At 40.8% G+C, this 15,396-nt stretch overlaps 1 protein-coding gene across 2 annotated transcripts in view; it reads left to right on the forward strand.

Annotated features, from left to right (window-relative positions):
- The window catches only part of Fmn2 (formin 2), a 377,915-nt gene that overhangs the window by 41,329 nt on the left and 321,190 nt on the right, over window positions 1-15,396 (forward strand). For both annotated transcript variants that reach the window (XM_046432483.2, XM_058575194.1), the window contains exon 2: window positions 11,338-11,504. In XM_046432483.2, coding sequence (XP_046288439.1) covers window positions 11,338-11,504 — 167 coding nt within the window. The remainder of the gene's footprint in view (window positions 1-11,337; window positions 11,505-15,396) is intronic.

The following is a 15,396-nucleotide window of genomic DNA, read 5'->3' on the forward strand; positions in this document are numbered from 1 at the left end:
TACTGCCTATGTCTTTACATAGTTTTACATTTGCCAGAAGGTAGTTTTTATATATTTATAGAGTTTATAGCAATCTAGCAATAGAAGATGGTGTCATGGCTCTTTGAGAATTTTCTGAAGTTTTAGTGTTACCATAACTGCCAGAGGAATGCTCCCTTGGCAGGTGGGGACTAGTTTTTCCTGTATGTGTGATGCCATTTTTTCCTTAATAAATAAGGCTGAACCGTTTTTTGCCCCTGAGGGACCTCTTTGGCTGCCCCTTGGCCTTAGCCTTCAGACTGACATAGCAGGTGGCACCCATACAAGGCCTCCTGAGACATGGGTGCTGTGTTGTATGAATTGTTCATTCAATAGATAGGTTTTGCAAACTGACTTAGAGTTGTTTTTCAGAGAATAAGAGCTCTGTCAACAAGTTTGATTCAATGGAAATATGAAGTAAAATCAATGTTTGAATAGCTGAATACTCATTTATATTCAGGGGCAATTATTTTGTTAGTAAGATTGACCTGTCTTCATCTAGGACTTGGTATTTTAACCAGTGTATAGAGTGAGGGGACCAAGAGTTCAAGGAGATACTTTGAACTATGTGTCTGTGGTTGCAGAAATAGGTATCAGAGGGACCCTGAGGAATTCTGGCTCCTGTACCCAGCCAGCTAGTTTGTACAGTTAAGAAGCAAGTTTTGGTTTAGAAAACCAGTTCATTCTCCACAATTTAGATTCAGTACATCCTATTTAGTAGGAGTAGGAGTTTCTTGAAAAGAAACAGAAGTTTGTGTGTCTCTTTATTCTTCCCCATTGGTCAAATTATATTTCCTTGACAGAAAAAGAGGAGTTCAGGGTCATATAGTGAAGTGCAAATCCTAGAAAATAACTTCATATCCTTACTGCAAACATTGTATTTTTGTGTGTGTGTGTGTGTGTGTGTGTGTCACTGGGGATTGAACCCAGGGGGACATTTTACTGAAGAGCTGCATCTCCAGTTTTTTTGTTGTTGTTGTTGTTTAACTCTGAGATAGGGTTAAGAGGGCTGGATATATAGCTCAGTTACCAACTGAGGGTTTGCCTCACATTCACAAGACCCTGGGTTCCATCCCCAGCACCAAGAAAAAAAAAAAAAAAAGAGAGAGAGAGAGAGATAGGGTTAGGGTTTCTCTAAACTGATCAGGCTGGCCTTAGACTTTGATCTTCCTCCCTCAGGCTTCTGAGTAGCTGGGATTATAGGCATGTACAACTGCTCCTAGTCCATTACATATTTTTAATCTTAAGATTTAAGATATTTTATTATGAAAATTTTAAACATACAGACGTGTAGTGTGTATATTAGAATTGGCTGACCAGGAATGAGGAGTGAAGGTAGTAAGTGTAGATAATTCCTGCTGGTAGTTTTTATGTGAAGCAAGCCAAGAAATGAGACATTGGCTTACTTGCACTTACATGCTGGGGATCAAAGCCAGGGCCAAACATGTGCTAGCAAAGCACTCTAACCCCTGAGCTACATGCCCAGCCTGGGATTTGTTTTAATGTGTGTTTATGTGATATTCAGAATGTTCACTAAAGAGGGAGATGCCCAGGATACAGAATTGAGGAGGGATAGATAAAGAAGTGCAGTTCTGAGGATGCAACAAGGAGGTACATCTAGAACACAAGGGAAGAACTTGCTTTTTTGTTCACTGCTGGGTCTGTTTGCACAGTAAGGAAAAAGAAAAGAGGATGATGGGTGCAGGTGCTTTTGCATACTTGCACTTTGTCTCAAATTCTTCCATTTTTCTCAAGTTATTTGAGAAGATCATTTCATTTTTGGAAAGAGTGGGTTGGCAGGGATGAGAATGTATGAAATTGTATTGGAGGGTAAAGGCTTAGATGAGAATGTAGAAGAGCATTGTACTTACTTGAGGCTTTTTGTTTGGTTTTTGTGCTGGGAATTGAATCAAGGGGTGCTCTACCAGTGAGCTACATTGGCAGTCCTTTTTATTTTTTATTTTGAGACTGGATTCTTGCTAAATTGCTAAGGGCCTCATTAATTTGCTGAGGCAGCTCTAGAACTTGCAATCCTCTTTCCTCAGTCTCTCCTGTCACTGGGGTTATAGGCATGCAGCACCCTGCCCAGCATTAATTGGGGACTTAAAGTAAATATGTTTTGGAAATTATGCTCAGCAAGAGACCAAGCACCATTGGGAGGGTTGGAGAACTCAGGTTTATTTACATCTGCAGATGTAAATAAACCTGAACTAGTACTCTGAAGTTCTGGGCACAAGGCTGAGATTGACATGGGTATTTTATAGGAAATTTGACATCATTTCTTAACCATTACAACATAGTGAGTTTTAATTCTTGGCCTATGAGACCAAAGACCAAGCACAGAATTTAGAATAAGTAGTTCACTGGTGTAGAACAAAGACAGTAAAACACTTGCTTAGTGGATTTCACCACAGGTAGCAGTAACTCAAGATAACTTGAGTTTACCTCCCTCAGAGCTATATTTTTAAGAACTAAGCCTATGAAGTTATAGTTTAGATAGCAGTTAGTTAGCATAGCAATTAAATGATGTAACTACATTCCTATAGAATTTAGAAACTTATGTGTATAAGAAGAAATGACTCTTTTCACAGGCATCTATAGGATTTCTGGCCTTGAAAGCCTCACACATGGGTGTTTACATTTCAAGAGGGAGTATTCAAACTCCTAGAGACAGCTATTTACAATCCAATAGGTAGTGGCCCAAGGTTAATTAAGTTCCCCTAGAAAGGCTGACAGGTGAGAAAAATTCACCCTTTCCTCAGGCATTGTTTCTTTATCATGGTGTGTTATGTTCAAATTCGGGACCCCCAAAAGACCACCATAGACCAAGATCTATGTAAACAGCAAAGAGGTGTTTATTACGAGCTAGCTCGGTCCTCCGCGAGCACACACAGCAACTGGTGACGCTGAGAGGCCCAGGGTTTGCAGCAGTTTTATACACTCTTGGGGGGAAAGCAAGGACTTCACATACATCATAGCATCTCTTAGCAAATCATCACATACCATGGGAAAATCATAAAACAACTCTAAAACATGATTAGCGTATCAAGTGGAGGGAAAGAATCTGGAAAGGATTATTGGTTAGTTCAAGGGGTTGATGCACTTAAAAATGATTGGTTTGGGGCTGGGGATGTGGTTGAAGCGGTAACATGCTCGCCTGGCATGCGCCGGGCGCTGGGTTCGATCCTCAGCACCACATAAAAATAAAATAAAGATGCTGTGTCCACCAAAAACTGAAAAATAAATATTTAAAAATTCTCTCTCTCTCTCTCAAAAAAAAAAAATGATTGGCTTAAATCATGAGGGTGTTGCAAGGTGGGTAGGAGCCAACTGCAGGGCTTCTGGTTTAGATATTGGTCACCAAGCCTAGGTGGGGGCCATCTGGAATTTCAGATATTTCGATATCTTGGCCTATCTTAGGCAATCACCATCTGAGGCTAGAACTGTTTGCACAGAGCTTTCTGTGGTATTTCCTGACTAGGATTGCAGTCAGGGGTTAAGTTTCAGAGCAAAATGAGGTCCCAGGTAGAATGAGATTGCTTAGGTCTTTCAGATGTTCTTATAATTTTGTTTTATAATCAGATCTGGTTTCTCCATTATACAGTCAAGGCATGTGTCTTTTACAATGTTTTGTTGCTCAGGGCAGGCAACAAGAAGGTAGATGGCTAGACTGAAATTGTACTGCCAGATTCCTGGGACCCCAATAGACCTCCAGGAGTCGAATCCAATGCAATCACACAAGAGTCTTTATTGCAAGCTTGAGCCTGGACTCACAACTGTTTCTGACACAGCGGTCCCGAGGAGTGAGTCCCGACCCTTAGTTCAGTGCAGATTTATAGGTTTTGGGGGGATACTCTATGGGTCACAACATCACACAGCAAATCATTTTACATCGAAGGAAAATCAAACAACAACTCTTAACATTGATTAGCACATTCACTGATTGGTGAGTATAAGAGGTGGATACATTTGAACTGATTGGTTTAAATGATTGGTTTAAGCCATGAGGGGTGTACACGCCAAACTACAGGTTTCCTAACGTTATCAATCACCGAAACTACTGGAAGGGTAACCTGGCATTTCAGGTATTTTCCTTGTCTCACACTGATTGGTGGTTGCTAGGGGTTGTTATGGGTCCTCACCTAGCCTAACTGAGTCAGGGACACCTGGCACAGCAGATCTCTCCTGTTATTTACAGGCAAACAACTCAGCAGGGTGGGTATGTGCCTAGGAGCCCTCTGGGGTTTTTTCCAAGGACAAAGATCACGCCCCCTCCTTCTGGACAGGCCTTGAGGTAGAAGCTGGTTTCTTTCTTTTTTTTTTTTTTAATATTTATTTTTTAGTTTTCAGTGGACACAACATCTTTGTTTGTATGTGGTGCTGAGGATCGAACCCAGGCGGCACGCATGCCAGGCGAGCACGCTACCGCTTGAGCCACATCCCCAGCCCCAGAAGCTGGTTTCTCAAAAAAGGAGTCACATCAGTTTCTAAAAATAAATTGTGGTTTTATAAGCAAGTGTGATGGAAATAAAGAATGAGGAAGCTTAAGTGTTTTCAGAATTTAATTAGAGTAGAGTGGTATGGAATTTAAGGAGATAAAAAGTACAGGCAGAACATGACAGGGCAATAGTAGGGACAACTCCTTCAGGGTCAGCAGTGGTAGCATTGACTGGTTCAAGGTCCATGGGTAGGATGGAGTTCTCAAAGGGGTTCTAAATTAAGAGTTTAAGAAGGTAGTGGTCAAGAATTAGAGGTTCCAGGGCTGGGGATGTGGCTCAAGCAGTAGCGCGCTCACCTGGCATGCGTGTGGCCCGGGTTCGATCCTCAGCACCACATACAAAGATGTTGTGTCCGCTGAAAACTAAAAAAATAAGTATTAAAAAATTCTCTCTCTCTCTCTCTCTCTCAATAAATAAATAAATAAATAAATAAATAAATAAATATATTAGAGGTTCCATCCAGGCATTTGTACATATATTGACTTGTTGATGATAAAATGTAATTGGTTATCCCCTCTTTGCCAGACAGCCTCTGAAGTCCTGGGTAAAGGTGGTAAATAAATAGTAAAGTCTGCTGAAATGGAGCTTACCTTTCACTAGAAATCAGACCACATACTTACCTAAATTCAAGGGCTAACCTCTGAGGAAGAGTAAGGTGAATAGTAGGAAAAAGAGTGGCAGAATGTGCTTTTAGAAAGGGTGATCAAAAAGTTCTCTAGTGCAGGTGACAATTGAGAAGAGACCTGCATGAAATGGAGTGAGTGAGTCCTTAGAATACCTGAGGGAAGAGTTTTCTTCCTGCAAGAGGGGAGTGAGCTCAGTGTGCCCAAGGAAGAGGGATGAAGGCCAGTGGGCGAGAGCAAAGGGAGGGAATTGGAGAGGTGAGAGGTGGGCATCAGGGGCATGGAGACGAGTTAGCCTTTACTCTGAGGGCAATGGGAAGCAACTGGAGGGTTTGCAGTGAGCTTTGAAATTGATCTGGAGGAGATAGAGTTCCTGATGATGATCAGTTTGAAGGTGTGATATGGAAATGGTTCACTGTTTGGGGGTAGAAGAAATGCTGGCTGGAGGTAGGAAATCAAGGTTTCAGATGAAGTATCTGGCTATTGGTGTGCTTTCCATGTAATGAAGATAGAGGCAGAGATGGAAAGTAGGACAGTGAGTTAGGAGATAAAGTGTAGTATTTAATCAATGTTGTGGAAGGAAATTATAATCAGTTGGTGAACGGCAGAAAGATGGGGACAGCAGGTGTTAACCAGTGGCAGGAATTTTCAAATGAGCTAATAGTTTTGAAGGAGAATAAATCATCAGAAAGTGTGGGAATCAAGAAATTTACCCTCCTGCTTTCTGTCCCTTAAGTATGTGGGATGTGAAATAAAGTGCTTCTATCTGAGAGAACTGCAAGACCCAGAAATCCTCTAGGCCCAGCCAGGTTATTGTTAATGCAAGACCATTAAGTTCTCTTTAAAAGAGGTTAGAGCAAGGTCATTGTGTTTTTCCAGGGGACTTTTGTCTGGAGACCTTTTGAGCTGTTGCAGCAGTTGGGTGATTGTGCTTACTGGCATCTAGGTAATGATGCTACATGCACAGATAGCCCCCTTCATCTACAGCACAGAATTATCTGGTTCAAGGTATCAAGTGTCCTGGTGGGAAAACCCTTGATAAAGGATGTAGGGGTATTTTCTCATCATAGCACTGGGGTTTCAGTGGTTCCGATTTCCCTCCCATTGTTTCATGACCCTTTGACATGTACATACATATTCACTCACACATATGCAAGATCCTGTTGCCCTTATTATTTTTGTCTCATATAGTGTCTGAGTTTGTAGGAAAGAACTATGGTAGTCTTAGAGCTGTTTTTGGTCTTTTTGTAATGTGTGTATAGTATGTTGCAGGGGAGACCCAACCAAGGTACCAAAGTGACTGTGGGGTCTATAAGCCACCAGTTCTTGTGATTCACCGGGAAGAAAAATCATGCACATTGCCTACGGTAACAAGCAGGAGTTTATTAGGGGAAAAAAAAAGTGAGAATAATTATAGTATAGGGACTACATGGACTTCTTCCAGAGAAGACTGTGTGAGTGTGTGTGTGTGTGTGTGTGCCCCCATGTCTGTCTTACAGAGCCTGAGGCATTTAACAGTATTTTAGTTTCACATTCTCCCCTTAAGTGATTTGTTAACCTTTGTATAACCCTCAGGGAATTTCCCTTGTGAGGGTCTTGATGACCTAGTTCCAAGGGGAAATAGGGACCTGGTCACAGGGAGTGGGTATGACATGATCTTAAAACAAGAGTTTGGCCTGGCAATTTATTGAGATATTTCAAAATTAAAAAAAAAAAAAAGCCTGGAGATTTTTAACTTAGTGTTAGGGCAACCCTAGGTACAATCTGTAGTATCAAAATAAAAACACGAAATAAAAACACAAACCAGAGAAGAATTTGGAAGAATGCAACAGCGACCTTATGTTTCTCTCAAAGGCAAAAATATTTATTATTTGGAGTTTTACGGAAATAATTTGATGATATAGATTGACATTTCATTTCTAATTCTTTTTACTGGAATTAAGCTTTGGCTGCTTGACTCACAACCAGCCAATTAAATTGAGAGACAAGGTATTGAAGCAAGGAAACAGATGTTATTGGTAACACCAACTTAAGGAGGAGAAGAGGACTTCTTTGTCACAAAGCTGTTCTGGTGGGAAGCGGGTCAGATGCACAAAGGGCTTTTATGAGGATGAAAGGGAGGTACAGTGAGGCTGTCAGGTAGGGCAGCTCCTGGATTTTTTTTCAGACAGACTATTACTCTTCTCCAAGTTAATTTATATGCTTTGCTTAGTTGATGACAAAATAAATGTAATTTGCCATAGAATTAAAGAAAAAAGGGAGTATTTTAGTGGTTACCAGAAGTCCTGGGTTCTAAAGAAAACTCTCTTAGCAGTGTTATGCTCTAATTCAGGACCCCCAAAAGACCACCAGAGACCAAGATGGATGTAAGCAGCAAAGAAGTGTTTATTGTGAGCTAGCTCGGTCCTCCTCGCACACACAGCAACTGGTGACACTGAGAGGCCCAGGGTTTGCAGCAGTTTTATACACTCTTTGGGGAAGGCAGAGACTTCACATACATCATAGCATCTCTTAGCAAATCATCACACACCTCGGGAAAATCATAAAACATCTCTAAAACATGATTAGCACATTCACTGTGCGGGAACAAGTTGGGTAAAGGTGATTGGTTAGTACAAGAGGGGGATTCATTTGAACTGAACTACATGGTTTCCCAACATGTTATCAACCACCACAAACTACTGGGAGGGTCATCTGGCATCCCAGATATTTTCCCTGTCTCATGCTGATTGGTGGTTGCTAGGGGGTTGCTATGGGTCCCCACCTAGCCTGACTGAGTCAGGGACACCTCACACAGCAGATCTCTCCTGTTATTTGTAGATAAACAACTCAGCAGGGTGGGTATGTGCCTAGGAGTGCTCTGTAGGTCTTTCCAAGGACAAGGGTCAAGCTCCCTTCCTTGGACAGGCTTTGCTCTGAGGTAGAGGCTGGTTTTTCAGCAGTTAATATTTGAACTATCTGAACTATTTAAGTGAGGCCACTCTTTTTTTAATATTTATTTTTTAGTTTTTGGCGGACACAACATCTTTGTTTGTATGTGGTGCTGAGGATTGAACCTGGGTCGCATGCATGCCAGGCGAGCGAGCTACCGCTTGAGCCACATCCCCAGCCCAGTGAGGCCACTCTTTAGAATTTAGAATACAAGGCAAAAGGACTCAGGGGATGGGGGCAGAAGAAGTGGAAGGACAATTCCTCTGCTACATTCTGACTCATGATGTGAATGAATCTGCATCACAGAGTCAGAGCATTGTATGCATCCAGAATTTCTCTAAATATTTTTCAATGCTTTTTACATGCAAGTGGCCAGATTTGCAGGATATATACCAACTGTCAGTTTACAATTTAAGTAAGACACTGTTACTGAAAGTTTGGTCCTTGTCCCTGATGCCAATCAAACAATATGGAACATGGCTTTGAGAAAAAGGAAAAAAGGTTTATTGTTTGCTAGCAAAGGAGAAACACATGGGACTCCTTCCTGTTCCAGAGTCTGTGATTCTGCCCATCAAGATGAGCTTTTAAAGAGATGATTCAAAGGTTACATTCCATATGTTCTGTCCAGAGTTATAATTCACTCGTTAATTTGGGAGATAGTCATTTCTTCTTTTCTCTCTTTCTTTCTTTCTTTTTTTTTTTTGTGGGGTGGTGGGGCGACTGGGAATTGAACCCAGGGGCACTTAACCACTGAACCACATTCCCATCCCATTTTTTATATTTTATTTAGACACAGGGTCTCACTAAGTTGCTTAGGGCCTCTCAATGAGTTGCTGAGGCTGACTTTGAAATCGCCTCCCCATTCACTGGTGTTACAGGTGTGTGCCCCTGTGTCTGGCAGAGATAGTCATTTCTGTGATTTTTTGGTGCTATCCCAAAAATCTGAATTAATTTGTTCCTGTGGTGGGTGTGTGCTCAAGGACAGATAACTCTGGCTACAACAGTAAGAAAGGTAATCCTGTTTCCCTTGAGATTGGGCTGGGGCTGGGGTGGGGTGGGGAGAATAGGGAGGAGCCAGGAGAGAGGAAGAGAATTAAATGTGTCCATTTTAAAAAGAAGTCAACAGTGGCAGAGCAGCAAGGGCTATATTCAAAGCATAATGTGGACCATTGTTACAAATAGACATTTAAAAAATGAAAGGTTTCACAATCACTTCTGTAAGGGTAAAAGAAATTGAAGTTAAAGCGTAAAAGTTAAAGGGTAAAAGACCAGGTGTTGTAAAAGTTTCTAAGCTGCAAGGTCTGAGTTAGCTGTTAAGACAATGCTTAGAACCGCCCAGTAAACATTTCCCCTGATTGTCTGGTTGTTTAATAACTGAAGGGGTCTGTGTGGTTGCACGCAGGCATTGCAGGGCCTGGACCAATCAGTTTAAATGTAACCCCCTCCTTAGGAATGACCTATCACTCCAGCCTGACCTGTTCCCGCCAATGAATGAACCAATCATGTTTAGGAGTTGTTGTTCAATTTTCCCGCGCCTAATGATGATTTGTTCTGATGTATACAAAGCCCTCCGCCCTCCCCAAAAAGTGTACTTAAGCAATCCTCAGCCCCTGCTCGGGGCTCTGGGCTGCTTTCCCTTCTTGAGTGGGCACAGAGCCCCAGCATGCTGGTTCAATAAACCCCCCCTTCTGCCAATTGCATGAGTGGTCACTTGGTGGTCTCTTTCTCCGACGTTTCGCGGGACCCTTACACTTCTTTAATTAAAATCGTTATCTAAAGGAGCTTTTATTAAGGGTTACAAAAGGGTATGGAAGGAGGTCATTGAAGGCTTTTCTGGATCAGTAATTTTTATCTAAAGTTGAAAAATAATAAACTAATTATAAATTAGAGGGAGGGACAGCATTAGTGCAAGAACCGAGGAGCAGCTGTGACCCTGGAAGGGACCCTGAGATTTTGCATTTTCTTTGCTGTAGTTTATGAATGCAGACACAAGGTACATACATTTTTGAAGAATAGAGTTAGTAATGTCAAAAATAGATTAGGAATTGCATCTATGGTTCTCACATCTGGCAAAATCAAATGTTGACCAATAAAATACCCAGGCTTTCAACAATTCTGTTTTCCCCAGGTGATCTAATGTAATGGTGACCCACCTCATACTTCAAATATAACCCTTGCTGATCTCCCAGTGAGGCTGATTGTAAAATGAGCATGTTTTCTTTTCCTCTTCTCCCTCTCTCCTTCCACAACCTGGGGGCAGGGGGACAAGATTACCTTTTTTTCCCATTCATCTGCTTTACAGCACACACCCACCATAGGAACAAAGTAATTCAGACTTCTGGGATAGGGCCAGAAACATCTTAAGAAATCACTATCTCCCAAATTAACAAGTGAATCACATTCCCCCATGGGAACACCAGGAGTGAGTCTTTAAAAATTCTGTGTTCTCCCTGATGGGCAGAATCACAGCCTCTGGGACAGGAGTCTCCTATGTTTCTCCTTTGGTAGCAAATCAGTAAACCTTCTTTTTCCTTTTTATCAAAACCTCATCTTCTTTTGCTAACACAGCCAAGATTGAGAACCTTGGAAGGGGGGACACATGTCCTCTAGGGTCCTTGGCCGGTGTCCTCTCACTGTATCTCTCTTCTTCTGTCTCTTTTAGGGAAATAATAATAAAAGTCCCTTAAATCTAGACTCATTATAGAATTACACTTCCGAGAAGCACTTGAAAGCAATTTCCTTAGAAAACTCTCTTTCCTTTTTCATGGGTAGCTGTCTTTGCCTGTCTCGTTAGTGTCTTCATTCCTCATCCTTCCCCATTGCCAGGTCTGAGTCTATGAATGTCAGTCACTGACATTTCTAAGCCCAAATGGTGGCTCCTTGGGTTACTAAGGGCTTGCTAGAGAACTCTCTTAAGGGTAAACAAAAAAAAAAAAAAAGAAAAGAAAGAAAGAAAGTAGAATTGCTAATTAAATCTAAAAGGGGAGGGTGTTCATTTAGAGGAAGGATGTACAGCTGGTAACTTGGGGCATTCCTTTTCAAGGCAGGAGTTATTTATTGGGATGGGAGAGGAACCCCCTGCTGCCCTTTCCTATGCGGTGTCTCAGGCCTCAGATCGCAGTTTTGCCGGGTTTGAGAGGCTCCTTTCTGCGCATGTCAGTAGTCTTGGAAACGGTGCTGCTGTGTTTGCTTCCTCTCTTCCCTGGAGAGCTACTAGCCAGGTGATCTACCAGTATTCCCGCCTAATGACCGTGTTTCGTCCGCAGGGCGAACTCTGCTGGAGAAGCTGTTCAGCCAGCAAGAGAACGGGCCTCCAGAAGAAGCAGAGAAATTTTGCTCACGGATCATTGCCATGGGTCTTTTACTTCCTTTTAGTGACTGCTTCAGGGAACCATGTAATCAGAATGCACAGTCAAGTTCTGCTCCATTTGATGTAAGTAGGAGAATTCACTTCTGTTTGTGAGGTGGATTGCAGTTGAAATGAACAATTGTGATATGTGTCTGCCAGTCACCTTATAACTTATGAACACATGTGACACAAGCCTTCCTCTCCTGGGCCACTCAAAAGCTCAGTTTGTCTGTTTTCCATGCTTTTCTTTTTGACTATAGAGTATTAAGTACATTTGCCAAACTTTTTCATAACAGATGGCCACTCAGTAGTTTTCTAGCCTGCTCTAGTCAGCAATGATTTTAAGATTACATTTAAAAAAAATTTTGTGAGGCTGGGGATTGAACCCAGACGCTAGGCAAGTGTTCTACCACTGAGCTACACCCCAGCCCATCAGGGAGATTTAAGAGTGGCTGTAAGTCAGTATTTCTGACTTTGCTGGTCATAGCCATTCCTTCAGAAGCAGCTCCATAGGACAAAGTACCGTTCCCTTGGGCCACAGGTTTCCATGGTCTCTAGAATGCTGTTTCAATGCATTCCCATCTCATTTTTTTACTAAATATTATCATGAAGCAGCATTGTCTGCTTTCTCCCCCAGCTCACCTTCACCAGGAATTAATACAGCAGAACAGTAATTTGAAAGGTATATCCATAATTCATAATAAACATCAGCACAGCTGGATTATCATTGTCAAGCCACAGTACTACTGATCTTTCTCAGGTATGTGGTGCATGTATTACATGGGTTGTGACACATAAGATACATGTGAATTTCTTGTAAGAAAATGCAAAGTCTGGTTGATTCACTTGTGCAGAGCCCAGGATTTGAGTACTTGAGGGGAGTTCTCATCCACAAGAGTTAATTACATTTGTTCCATTGTTGCCAACTGTCCTCTCTTAAGAGCTTTCTTCAGCATATATGCTGTGATTCAGGGAATGAAATAATAGGGAGTTTTAAAGGATAGTGAAAATGAACAGAGGCTGAGGTAAAAATGTGATAGTAAATAATAAAGTATCTACATTTGCCTCTTCTTCATCTTCTTTACTAACTACAACCTGCAGTCTTGTTTGATTTCCCTTCAGTATTAGCAAAATAAATTGTATAAAATATTCTGAGGTCTTCTTGCTTCTTCCCATCTGAAAAAAAAAAAAAAAAAAACAACAAAAAAAAAAACTCCAGGTTATGCTGTGACTTGCGAAGATTCATTCTTAAGATTAATTTAAAATATTTCCTGTGCAGTTTTTTTTTTTTTTTTTTTTTAATAATCTTGTGGCTAGTCACTGCTAGGTAGATCTTTTCCTCCTATTGGAAAAATTGGATAATTAAATTTTTTTTTTCCTCCCCTCTCTTCTTTGAGAGATCTGTGTTATTGTAGAGACAGAATAGGAGGACTATGGTGTGTTAAGTGTTGTGGGACTATGTTCTGGAAGACATATCAATTTAGCAAGTTGGAATTATAATAAATATAGTACAGAGAAAGGCAAATGCTAGCTATGTCTAGCACTTGCTTTTTGATTAAAACTATTCCCAAGTTAACTACATTTTCTGTTGTTAAATCTCAGAAGTAAATAGTCTCATCAGTTAATAAATGTGGGATTATAGTACCTAGGCTATAATCTTATTTTTCTCTTTAATTTTTTTTTTTAATTATGTGTTTGTTTTTGTGGTGCTGGGGGTGAATCCAGGGCCTTCCGCATGCTAGGCTAGTGATCCACCACTGTGCTATTACCCCTAGACTTTGTCTTTCTTAAAATCCACTATCCTATCCTGCTTACTTCTTCAATCTCGCCTTATTTCATCCTTATTTTAGAGATTAGTAATTTTTTTTTAAACTGTGTTATTCTGGGGGACAGTTGGGTGTGGCATAATGAGTTAAATACACAAATAAATCCCTTAATATTCTAGACAATGAACTCCTCAAAATGGAGTTTCTGCCCCCAGTTTGATGTCATTTCATTTTCTCCTTACCATATTCATTTATTCTCTCCTCTCTCCACCAAACTGTACACAAACTAATCAATTAAAGGTACTCTCAGAGCCTTTTAAAATACATTTAAGTAGCAGTTCAGCAACAGAACCATACATTTATGGGACACAGTCAAAGATTCTCTTTAAAACCTAGAGAAGTAACAATACAGGGGGTTATGAAGACTTAGGTATCAATAGTGGGTGGAAGGAATGTGCTTATGTCTAGGGAGAGAAGTTTGTGATAATTAGTCTCTCTGCTGATTATACAAAGTAGCTTTTGGGAGCATTCCTCACCAACAATTCTCTTGTAGTCAGGTGCCCTTCAAGAAGGAGTGCCCATAGGAATAAACTCACATTGGCACCTTTCCCATCCCCTACCTTTGTTTCCTTTCTAACAGTACCTGCCCCTCATCCCTCTGTAATCAAAGTAAAAGTTTTTGTTTTGATTTTTTATTTTGGTACTGAGGATTAAGCCCAGAGGCACTTATCACTGAGCCATATCCCTAGCCCTTTTTATTTTTTATTCTGAGACAAGGTCTCCTTAAATTGCCCAGATTGGCCTTAAACTTGCCATGCTCCTGTCTCAACCTCCCAAATTGCTTGGATGCTCTAGCACTACAGGCATACTCTACCACTCATGGCTAGCAAGAAGAATTTTTTTTTTTTAAATATTCTTTTTATTTGTAGATGGATACACAATATCTTTATTTGTTTATTTTTATGTAGTGCTGGGGACCGAACCCAGGGCCTCACGCATGCAAGGCAAGCACTCTACCACTGAGCTACAACCCCAGTCCAAGAAGAATTTTGATATGGGGATGTTATAGGTACAGTTTGTGGATTGGTCTACTTCAATTAAGCCTTTTGATTTTTTAAATTATTTTTTTAATATTTATTTTTTAGTTTTAGGTGGACACAATATCTTTATTTTTTATTTTTATGTGGTGCTGAGGATCGAACCCAGTGCCTCATGCATGCTAGGTGAGCACTCTACCATTGAGCCCCAGCCCCAGCCCAGGCCTTCTGATTTTAGTCCCATGTTATAGTATACATTTTTAGGCCCTACCATTTTGGATTATTAAATGATATAGAAAATATGAAATATAGAAATATAGAAAAATGTTACTGACATTTTTTAAGTTTTTAAGAACTTTAAAAGACATAGTTTATGTAAACATATTAATTTATTTACAAATATTTATTAAATGTATTCTAGGTGACAGGTATAACAAAAATCACAATAAAATAATACAAGAAAAATGGGAGGCCTTATTTAAATTAAAAAAAAAAAAAAGAAAAGAAAAGAAAGGGGAAGACGCAAGGAAAGAAAATAGCCTGGTGTGGTAGCCAACCCCTCAGTCTCCCAGGTACTGAGGAAGCTGAAGCAGCAGGAACATAAGTTTGAGGTCAGCCTGGTCAATTTAACAAAACTGTATTAAAAAGTGGGGGAGGGGAATGAATGGTGGTGGTATGTGGTGGGTGTGGCTCAGCCAAAGGTCTCTTGCTAAACTTGTGTGAGGCCTTGGGTTCAATCCCCAGCAACAACTATCCCCCATTCCCACAATCCCCCCAAAAGTTTGCAAACCGGGAAGAAGCAGCCATTGGTACTAAAAAAGGAAATTATATCTAGAAGGAACTAGGTTGGGTGAGGGAGTATTTTAGAGAAAGTTCCTGCCCCAGCTCCCACTGCCTATGCAAATGAGGTATGCTTGAAGCTTACTCCTGATTGATTAGTTTTATGTAAATGAAGGATAGTCATCCTGACCAGTCCTAATTGATTGATACTTGCTACGACTGTAGGTCTCAGCAGCAAAATATGACTTTCCAGAGGATAGGAACCTGTTTATCCAAACAGTAAAATGCCACCAAGGTAAGGGCCACAAAGATCAGGGTTCCTCCAAGAACACAGAATTCATAAAATTTTAGGCACAGTGTACCACTTGGGACCCTTGTTGGAGATTCAACTTC

The sequence above is a fragment of the Marmota monax genome, unplaced genomic scaffold (assembly GCF_021218885.2).
Source record: "Marmota monax isolate L192 unplaced genomic scaffold, Marmota_monax_Labrador192_F-V1.1 WCK01_AAM20220418_F8-fsc00090, whole genome shotgun sequence".
In the NCBI taxonomy this organism is placed as follows: Eukaryota; Metazoa; Chordata; class Mammalia; order Rodentia; family Sciuridae; genus Marmota; species Marmota monax.